This window comes from Tupaia chinensis, unplaced genomic scaffold (genome assembly GCF_000334495.1).
Source record: "Tupaia chinensis unplaced genomic scaffold, TupChi_1.0 Scaffold144346_1, whole genome shotgun sequence".
Lineage (NCBI taxonomy): Eukaryota > Metazoa > Chordata > Mammalia > Scandentia > Tupaiidae > Tupaia > Tupaia belangeri.
This window is the reverse complement of record NW_006204205.1, coordinates 2,116,439-2,126,557: the sequence shown is the minus strand read 5'-3', so window position 1 is coordinate 2,126,557 and position 10,119 is coordinate 2,116,439. Positions and strand designations below refer to the sequence as shown.

The window sequence follows — 10,119 nt, the reverse complement described above, 5'->3', positions numbered from 1 at the left end:
TCCCCGCTCCCCGGGCGGGCTCCGCGCCCCGCACTCTCGGCACCCCGCACTCCCGGCGCTCGGCTCCCAGGCGGGCTGAGCGCACCATGCCGCAGCTGGACTCGGGCGGGGGCGGCGCGGGCGGCGGCGACGACCTGGGCGCACCGGATGAGCTGCTGGCCTTCCAGGACGAGGGCGAGGAACAGGACGACAAGTGCCGCGACAGCGCAGCGGGCCCCGAGCGCGACCTGGCCGAACTCAAGTCGTCGCTCGTGAACGAGTCGGAGGGCGTGGCCGGTGGCTCGGGGGTCCCAGGGCCGGGCGCCGGCGCCCGCAGTGAGACCGAGGTCGGGGCCGAGGTGAGAGGCGGCTCGAACTCGCCCTTCCCCCGCGATCGCCTTGCTCCGCTGCCCGCAGAGCTGGCTCCTGCTGTCCCGGTCCTCCTGTCCCTGCTACCCCGGCCCTCGGGGTCTCCAGCCCTCCCAGCCCTCGTGCCCCGGTCCCCAGGCTCCTGAGCCCCCATCTTTCCCACCTCCCCTCACGGCCCCTCTGGTTCTCCCTCCAGGCCCTCGGGAGGGAGCACACTTCGCAGAGACTTTTCCCGGACAAACTTCCAGAGTCTCTGGAGGATGGTGAGTTTCTGTGCCACTCAGCTCCCCTCGCGCTAAGGCCCCGGCCTTGGGGGGAGAGGGGACGCCAAGGACAGCAGGGAGCCAAGGGAGTGCCTACCCCAACTGCTGCTCTAGGAGGCGGTAGTACCCTGGGGGGTGGGGGAGTGGGGGGCGGGTTTCCCGGGCGCCGCCTGGCTCGAGTCACTTCCGGTGCCCTGACCTTTATAGGAGTAAACAGACCCCCGCCATCTCCGCCACCCCTCCTGCCCAGGTGACTGACTAATCCCCGCTCCTGAGAAGAAAGCCTTGGCTAAGGCTCCTGTTGGAGGGCGGGTGGGGGGCAGGTAGGGGCTGCTGGAGGGAGGCCTGGACGGGCGGTCCTTGCCTCCAAACTAGGCACTGCAGACACCCCCAGCCCGTTCCTTCTTAAGTCACCAACTGGAAGGGGACCCATGGCAATACTTATTTTCTCTCTCAAGAGCAGACAGCTTCTAGCCTGAGCGGCCGCTCGGCCTGGTGTGTCTGACCCAGCTGTGGTTTTTCCAGGCCTGAAGGCCCCGGAGTGCGCCAGCGGCATGTACAAAGAGACCGTCTACTCCGCTTTCAATCTGCTCATGCACTACCCGCCCCCCTCTGGAGCAGGGCAGCACCCCCAGCCGCAGCCCCCGCTGGTAAGTGGCCCCAGCAGCCAGGGCCCACCCCGTGCCTGCTGCCTTCTTGACCAGGTAGGTGAGGTGTGGACAAGAAGTCACTTTTGCCTGGAAGGAAATCAATAGCTGAGAATTAAGTGCTCATCTTTGGTCCCATACACTCCCACTGGGGTCTGAACCAAAGGGAGAACTTTGCTCAAGGAAGGAGAGTCGGCCCTGGGCACCCCCACCCACCCCTGCCCTCTAGCCGTTGGCTTTTATCTTCTCAGCCTGTTCACAGGTAGGTGCGGGCCTTGTCCTGGTGTTGAGTGATGCTAGGGTGGAGTCTTCTTGGCTGAGACCACCGCTGCCCTCCTGAGGGTGGTGTGCTGTCAGAGCTTTGCAGTTAGCTTTCTTCCTGGACCACCTGAGCTGCAGTGCCTGCAGGAGTGGGTGGGAATGCTGGCTGTTCAGGTCTCCCGGTGGTGTGGGAGAAACATGGCCTACTCGGGTGTCCTTGTTGGCATGAGTGTGTCCTTGCCAAAGAAGGACCCTGAACATCGTGTGTGGAAAGTGGTTCTTAGTGGCTCCATCTCACATGCCTCAGGAGGGGTTTGCAGAAGTGGTTGGTGGTGTCAGGAGGGACCAGTTTAAGGATTTTTGTGGTTTAAATCTTTGTTAGTAGCAATGATTCTGAGAGATTTTAGGATCATTACAGACCATGGTTTGGTACCCGTTGGTGCTGATGACCTAAAGGACGACGTGTCCATTCTGAGTGCTTTGGGGCAGCACAAACTGCATTTTTAAAAAAACATTCATATTAGCATTTAAGGCTGTCCTCACTGGCCCAAGTTGGCGAGTGGAGGTCTGCGGAAGTTTGGCGGACACTGGTGAGTGGGTGTTGGGTGTAGACAGCAGCCCGAGAGGCTCGTGTGTGTGTGTGTGTGTGTGTGTGTGTGTAGAGGGGTCACCTGGAGGAAGGAGAGAGTGACTACTAGGCATATTCGGATCAGGAGCATGAAGGGGGTTCATGCCTGAGCGGTGGGAGGTAAGAGGACAGATACCCTCATCTTCTCTCCAGAAGCCCAAGGTGGGAAACCAGGTAGATGGCAACTCTAAAATGTACTCTTCGCCCTTCGGACACGTTTCCTCCTCTGGCAAATGAGCGTGTTGGCCCAGCATTCTGTCTGTCGGGCTTCCTGCCCTGGGATAACGTGATATGAGACGTAGTTTACTTCTTACCAGGCTTGTGTGGGAGACTTGCCCCCGACCCTGCCACCTGACAGAGCGACTCTCCCCAGAGCCCTCCTGCCTCTATGAGCAGATGCCCAACAAGGATGCTTTCTGGATCCCCTACAAGATGTAAACCCTGGGGCTGGCAGGTGGCATGGTGGTTAAAGGTGCTGGACTCCCACATGGCTGACTGTGGTTTGAGTCCCAGACCTGGTGCCTTCCTGACTTTTTTTTTCCCTACCCCTCTGTCTCTCTCTAATCAAATTAAAAATGATAAAAAAAAAAGAACTTAAAAAAAAAAAAAGATGCAAACCCTTATATGTGGGGCCAGGTTGACACAACACACTGCCAAATCACCAGTAGGCAAGTTAGCAGGCCAGGTGCTGGTAACCATGACTAGACCCAAGGCCTAGGCCCAAGAATGTTCCTGGCAAGGCAGGCTCTGCTTCAGACTCCTGGGTCTCCAACACAGGGAGAAGCAGCTCCGAGTCCCTCGCATGGCATGGACAGTGGTGGGAGAGGATGTGGTTCTGCTGTGACAGTGTAGGTGATGGGACCATTTGGTGTCCTTTGGCTTGTGCTAGTTGGAGTAGGCGGACGGTAGACTCCAACAGTCAAGATTGAAGGAGGGGTGGGGAACACAACACCACCTGCCTGGCCCGGGTCATTTATTTTTCAGCCTGGGGTCTTTCTCATAGTAGATGCATTTCTTTGCTGCACATGGGTACAGATCCCCTTGCAGTCTTCTCACTCAGCTGCAGCTCTTACTGCCTGGCTTCTGAGAATACAGGGGGAAGAGGAGGAGGACAGGCTCTGTGCCCTGGCCTCAGCTGCTGTGTGGGCTGGGGACAAGTGCAGAGGCAGAGGCCTACTGTGGAATGACACTGGGTGAGGGAGATGTACGTGGATGTCAGGGAGCCCCTTTTCAGCAAACCCGACAGTGATGAACACATGGCAAGTAAGAGCTGCTTGCATTACCCAGAGAGCTGTGTGTGGACATCTATAATATGGATAGGTATACAGAGCAAAGTGGACCAATCCCAGGTGTTGAGAGCACATTTATCATCCGATTTAAGGTTCATGTGTCCAGAACCAGGAAAGACCCTCTTACAGCAGGTTGGGAGTCCCTCGTAAGAGCCATGAGGAAAAACTGCCTTTGGAGGTCTTTTCGAAAGCTGGTCCTTTCCTGAGCCCTCCTTTAGGACACAGTCGTGATTCCCAGCCTTTGGCCCAGCCGTCTCTAAGGCCATCCACGTGGTCATAGTTGTGCTGAGATGCTCCAGGCCAGCTGCTGGACCTCCCTAGACAGCTGGGAAACCCACACTGGGAGCTCCTCTGTTCACGTGTGGGTGGGATGCCCAAGTGACTACCACGCTAGAGACCACAGAACAGGCAGACTCATGCCTTGCCAGGAGCAGTGGACTAAGTGGCCACCTCACAGCCAAGGGGCAGGGAGAGAGCTAAAGAAGGCTACTTCTTTTTGGTATTTGGCTTCTTTGAAGCTTTGTGCTTTTTGGGGAGGGGTGGGGATTAGGTCAAAGTTTATTTCATGACTGGTGTTTGTCCGGCATCTAAGGTAGGCTTGCAGGAAGTTACGGGCCTAGGCCAGTAATCAATGCTTGTTTTTGTTTTGTTTTTTCTTTGCTACTCTGAGACCTGGGATGGGGTAGGGTAGAGAGGGGGTAGTGAGGTTCTAGAGGGACTTTGGGGGGACTCTGGGATGAGTAAGGCCTCATTTCTTAGACAAACTCAGGCTCTTGGGTGTGCAGGACTATTGGTCTGATCATATCCAAAAGAGACATGAGGCAGTGTTGTTCTCTGGCTTCTTCTGTGGGCTCCACTTGGGGTCTGTGGCATGGTATGCTGAGCTTCTTGCCATTGAGATGAAATGTCCCGAATAGACAAATCCATAGAAACAGAGAGTAGGTTAGTGGTTGTCAGGGGCTTAGGGAAGGGAAAATTAGAGTGACTGCTGATGGGTATGGGGTTGCTTTTTTGGGGTGATGAAAACATTCTGGAATTATGCAGTGGTGGCAGGTACACAGCCTTGTGAATATACTAAAAGCCACTGAATTGTATGGTCTAAAATAGTGTATTTCATGGTACTTGAATTATATGTCTTTTTTTTTTTTAATTTTTAAAATTTTTTTTAAAGCTCCATGCTTTTGGCTGTTGCCAGGACTTGGGACCATGGTTCCCATTCCTGATCTACATGGCCTTCCTGGTACCTGGGCATGCCCCAAGCCAAGGGTCAGGTGCCAGTGTGGAGCAGCCCGGTGAAGGCAGTGCACTCATGCTCAGGGCCCTAACCATCGGGCCCGCCTTCTCTGGGTCCATGTTCGAGGTCCAGGTGAGGGCTATGTGAAGGAGCCCTGGGGTAGCAAGATGTGAGCAGAGGAAGGAAGTGCTGCTGACATGTGGCCAGCCTGTCCGGGGAGGCTCTGCAGAGATGAGTCTGTGGAGGAGTCTGCCCAGCCCTCCACACACCAGAGAGCAAGCACAGGGGCCTGGTGGTGGCGGTGGTGGTTAGTGATGGTTGAGCACCAGCCCTGGTTGGAGTGAAGCCTGTTAGGGAGGAGTGTGGTACCAGGCTGGATACTGGATATCGATACTGGATATTAGGCACCCAGACAGACTAGGACAGGCTCTGCCCCTGGGATTGCCCAGCTGAGCACAGACAGAAGAATAAGCCCAAACCCAACCCCTGCTGGGCCCAGATGGCCATGTCCTGGGCAGAGCTGGACTCAGCCTAGGCTATGAAGGAGAGTCCCCTGAGCAGCACCCTGTAGGCTGCAGCTGTCCAGCAGGGGAAGAGAGAGAAGGGACTGGCAGGCACCTGGGCCTCCCTCCAAACACAGCCCAAATGGTCCCACTTGTCTACTTCAGTCACTACTCTGAAGTCCAAGCCATGCCATCTCTCATTCAAATGGCAGCAACAGCCTCTTCCAAGGTCTCTGGCCCAACCCTAACCTGTAATTCAAGATTCACGTAGCAGCCAGAAGGGTCCTCTAAAAATATAAATCAGACTACATCTCTCACCTGATCCAGCCCTGTAGTGGCTTCCAGTTGCTCTTGGAGGAAAATCCAAATTGCTTATCTCATACCGACTACTGGGCAGCTGGCCCTGCTTCCTCATCAGCTGCATCATAGTCTTCCTCTCCTAAGTAGCCTGGTGGGTTTTATACCCAGCAAGACTTTCCCTACCTCAGGATCTGTGCACTTGTTTGACTCAGCTTGGACTTCTCTTCATCTACCTTCTGGGCCTTGTCTTCCTTGTCCACTGTGGTGGTCTTTCCAGCCATGGCAATTGGTCTGCTTTATGGTATACTCTCCATGCTTAGGCCAAGAGAGCTTGTCTATTAATGTGTCTCTAAATATTTGCATGACAGGAGTGGTGAATACACCTCCTAAAGTTGGAGTGAGGACTGGTAGCTGTGCTAAAGAGGTGCCCAAGGAAGTACCAGCATGGCTTGGGATCAGAGCTAAGGTCATCCATGACTAACCTGTTCTCCCTTCCTATCTTGGCTCCTCTGGCATCTGTGGTGGCTCAGTGGTAGACCCTCCGTGGACTCCTGTTCAGAGACATCCCTGCATCTCTACTTCGGGTGGAGGGCCCTGGGGTCTGAACTGAAGTTTAGGACCCATTACCCTGCCTCACCCAGGGGTTCTTGGGAAGGGAAGTGCTATTCCTGGGGCAAGGGTAGGAACCATGGTCACTCGCTCTGTCTTTTCCCTGCTGCCCTAACAACTTATCTGAAAGACACTCCCCTTCCTAGAACCTTTACAGGAGAACATTGGAACCTTAAGCTATTTTGTGAGAAAAAAGGGAAAAGACTTGTGGTCATTGGCCACCGAGACCTGCTTTCACGTGGCCACCCTTGCACATACCCCTCATGTCTTGCTGCGATGCTTCCCTGGTGTGGGGATGTGTTTGCAGGACCCCACGTCTGCATGTTTATTTGGGGCTTCCCTCGTGTGACTTCTGGTTTGTTTGCAGGTTGCTTCTTTTCCGGTGGGAATGGCGCTCTGTACGAACACTCCTTAGTTTCTGTTTTGATGATTCTCCTGGAGCATCATACCAAAGAGAGTCCTAGGGTCAAGAGGCAGGGAGAGCCAGGGCATTTTGCTTCCCTGCTGCCCCGATCGTGGCAGGCTCTGAGCTGTGACTGCTCCCTGGTCTGTGCAGTTCCTGAGCGGCCGACCTGGTGTTTCGTCTCTGTGGCTCTTTGTTAGACAGGTCTGTGGTGGGCTATGGGACTTCACATTGGATGGAATTGCATTTCTTTCCTGACTTGAAGGCTGTGCAGTACTGTCTGTGGTCTTTGGAAAATCTGCAGCCCCTCCTCTGCTGCTCCCAGTGGGGCTCTGCTTAGAGGTGGCTCCTACCCTACTCATGCCTTTCAGGGCCAGGAAAGCACCATGAAGGAGGCCCACCCTGGCCTCCTAGATAGAGCTGGTGACCTGTGCGCTCCTCTGGAAGGACAGGGTGAGCTAACATGGTGGGACAGGGGGGTGTCTATCATGTGGGGAGGATGAAGAGGCCTGAGGGGCTTGCAAGGACCTGGCGTTCTCCCCAGCTCTCCGCGACCTGTAGATGGGACATTGACAGCAGCTCCATTTGCTTCCCCAGTTCCCCTGAGGCTTGTGTGGGGTTGGAGTGGCGTTGGAGGAGTGAGGAGTGAATGTGGCCGCCTCTCTGGTTCTCCTGAAGCCACACCCCACTCCTATCCGTGCAAGAAGGCGGTGTTCAGCTGAGTTGTAAGCAGGCTCCAGGCTGCTGGATTAAAGTCACACCGCTGCTGAGGTCAGGCTGGGTCAGGGTGGGCCCAGAGCCTCCTGGAGGGACAGGGCGAGCCACAGCCCCTCCGAGCCTGCTCAGGCTGCTGCGGTCCCAAAGCCTTACAGTCACACCCCCTCACACCTTGTGACTGGGTTTCCTGCCTCTGTGTACAAACAAGACTTCGTTGGAGGAAACAGGTGTTTTATTGGGTCACAGGGGCACCCCACCCCTAACAGTACAGTGTACAGATCCTCGGGAGGAGCCCACCTTCTGTAGGTGAGAGCAGTGAGGCCAGCTCTGGGAAGGGGCTTACCTAAGGTCCCATAGAGGAGTGGAGGGGAAAGCAGGAGTGTGGGAGAGCCACCCTCTGACATCTGCCACTCCTTGCTGGGTGGTCCCGGGCAGTTCCCTCTGGCCTGTAGTTTCCACATTAAAAATAAGAATCGTGAGTGTTCCTGCCACCTCGGGTACTGTGCAGTGGAGCAGGACAGCACCTCTGAAGGCCCTGGCACACAGTAGGTGTGGGGCTGCATTGGCGAGTGGTTAATGCTGTGTGAAGGGCTCTGCTGGAAGCTGGAGCACCCCTGAGGCTGAGGCTGGAGGAGGCCTCACCACTCCCACATCGTCTGGCTTGGCAGCCAGCTCCCGGGCAGTGCCGCCTGGCCTGCCCTGGTCCTTGAGCCCTCAGCTGGTCCACAGCACTCTGCCTGCTAAAATTTGGGGCTCATGCCACACTGGCATTTACCGAGCTCCTCCTGGATATCTGACCTGGCTCAGCACAGAGCGGGGCGGCAGCACTCTGCCTTTGCCCAGAGCACAGTGCTGGCCCAGCAGACGCGCACTGGGGCCTGCACTCAGGCTGGGGTCGGCCATGCTGACAGTGGGCACAGGGGAAAAAGAGAGGCTGGTGGGGCAGCTGGGGGGCTTCCTGGGAGAGGAGCCTGTGCGGATGAGTGGGAGGATACTCTGGGTGCGAGCACAGCTGGGGCAGAGGAGAGGCAGAAGCCACGTGCTTGTGGTCACTGGGAAGCAGACAGCCCAGGTCCGTGAGGGGCATATGGGAGGCTGGGAAGGGCTGGTTCTGAGGCCTAGCATGTGCCCGGGGAGCCCAGGCAGCACTGGTCCTGGAGTCTGGGAGAGGCTAGTGGGCACTTGCGGGGAGTTGGCATCATGGAAGGGCAGGGTGGTGCCCACCCACAGGTGGCTGGAGTTGGACCTGGCCCCAGCACCTGGGTAGGGTGGGTGCTGGAAGGCGCAGGGGTGACTGGAGAAAGTGAGGAGGGCCAAGAGAAGCCTAGGGTTTAAGCGAAGGAAACCCAAAGGTACTGGCAAGAGTGCCTCAGAGGCGGGAGCGTCCGTGTCCCCATCATTGCAGTTGACGCATGCTTTCTCCAGGTCGTGAGTCCAGGTCTGGCCCCGTCTACTGAGGAAACTGCACCTCGGAGCTCGGTGGCTTGCTCAGGGCCCACAGCCTACGGGTGACTCAGCCAGGGTGTGGAGGGCACCTTGGACCTGCATCGTGTCTAGCGGAGCTCCCAGGTGGGCTGGGGCGGGGGTCTTGGGAGGGTCTCCCAGAACCCAGGACGTTGTCAGCCTCTTCCTTCCGGCAGTCTGCAGCCTCATCTCACAGACCTGTCGTACTCGGGGTTGCACCTGGGAAGCTGCCTCCCTCTGAGAAAGGTGTGGCCTGCGTCAGCCTCAGCACGCAGTCTGCAGCCGGGTGGGTTGGTCCTCGCCAGAGGGTTTGCCCACTGACTCTCCAACCTGTCCTGCTGGAATGTGGGGCTCCTCTTGGCTCAGCCCCCAGGGGGTGGAGGGCAGCTCTCCCTTGCTGGAAGGGGACCCTGGCCTGGGGCAGAGCAGGGATGGGCATGAGTCTGCCCTGTCCTGTGGGGTGGCTGTCCTTGCAGCCTGTCCCACCCACGGAGACGGCCTGCCTGGGCCGCACCAGGAGACTCTGCTTTATTGGCCTGAGCCTGCCTGGTAACACGCAGCCTTCCCTCCTCAGCCTGACTCCACAGCCAGAACTCCCTGGAGATCAGAGGAAGCAACATTCTGCCAAACGAGCTTCCTCCTAACCCCTTTCACCCCTCCCTACCCCCCATTCAAGCCAGCAGCCCTCTCCAAGGACAGGAGAGCTGTCTGGGCCTCACACCGCGTGTGAGCGTGTGCGACAGAGGCTCCAGGCACGATGACGGCAACGGCCCCTGGGGACAGTGTGCGTGATCTGTGGGGGTTCACACGGTCAGGGCTGCATCCCCCGCCATGTCTGTACTGGCCTGGGCTCCAGTGGTGGCATGTCACCCCTCCCAAAAACCCACTTTTCCTATCAGGGCAGAGGCTATGGGGGGGAGGACGCTACCCTCTCTCCTCTGCGTGGCCTTAAGTCAGTCTGTTCTCTGTTTCCTTCTCTAAAACGGAGTGGGAATTGTGCCATGGGGGATTTTGAGGTTCAGGTAAATGTTGGCAGGAGAGGCCTGCTGGTTGGGTGGGCCCCGGGGGGGCCTGCTGGGCAGCGATCACAAAGGACCACTCCAAGGCCAGCCTCCCCACGAGGCAAGAAGGGGTCCTGGGCGGGAGGGCCAGGTGATGGGAGTCGGAGCCGAGGGATTCTGACTCACTCTGACCTGGCGGTGGTGGCAGCAGGCCCAGCCTCCCGGCCTGCTGGGCCGCCATCTGAAACGCATTACTGATGCTTTGTAAACTCCACATCACTCGGCCACATGAAAGCCTGGGACCTAAAAATAGCTGCTCCCCGAGGACGCTGCGCATTGGCAGGGCTCAGTGACCTCTGCACGCACACCCACCACCAGGCCACCTCCCCTGCCAGGGAGCCCCGACTCCCTGTGGCAGGGCCACACCCACCACCCCCCCCGTGTCGGGCGCC

At 57.4% G+C, this 10,119-nt stretch overlaps 1 protein-coding gene across 7 annotated transcripts in view; it reads left to right on the top strand.

Moving 5' to 3' along the window:
• Positions 1-6: 6 nt before the first annotated feature.
• The window catches only part of TCF7 (transcription factor 7), a 33,555-nt gene continuing 23,442 nt past the window's right edge, over positions 7-10,119 (top strand). For 3 of the 7 annotated variants that reach the window (XM_014583601.2, XM_014583598.2, XM_027767639.1), the window contains exons 1-3: positions 7-338; positions 545-611; positions 1,137-1,261. In XM_014583601.2, the coding sequence (XP_014439087.1) occupies positions 87-338; positions 545-611; positions 1,137-1,261 (444 nt within the window). In that variant the 5' untranslated portion in view covers positions 7-86. Of the gene's footprint in view, positions 339-544; positions 612-804; positions 862-1,136; positions 1,316-10,119 lie in introns of those variants that run through there. The other 4 variants (XM_014583600.2, XM_014583597.2, XM_014583599.2 and 1 more) reach the window with 2 other exon arrangements.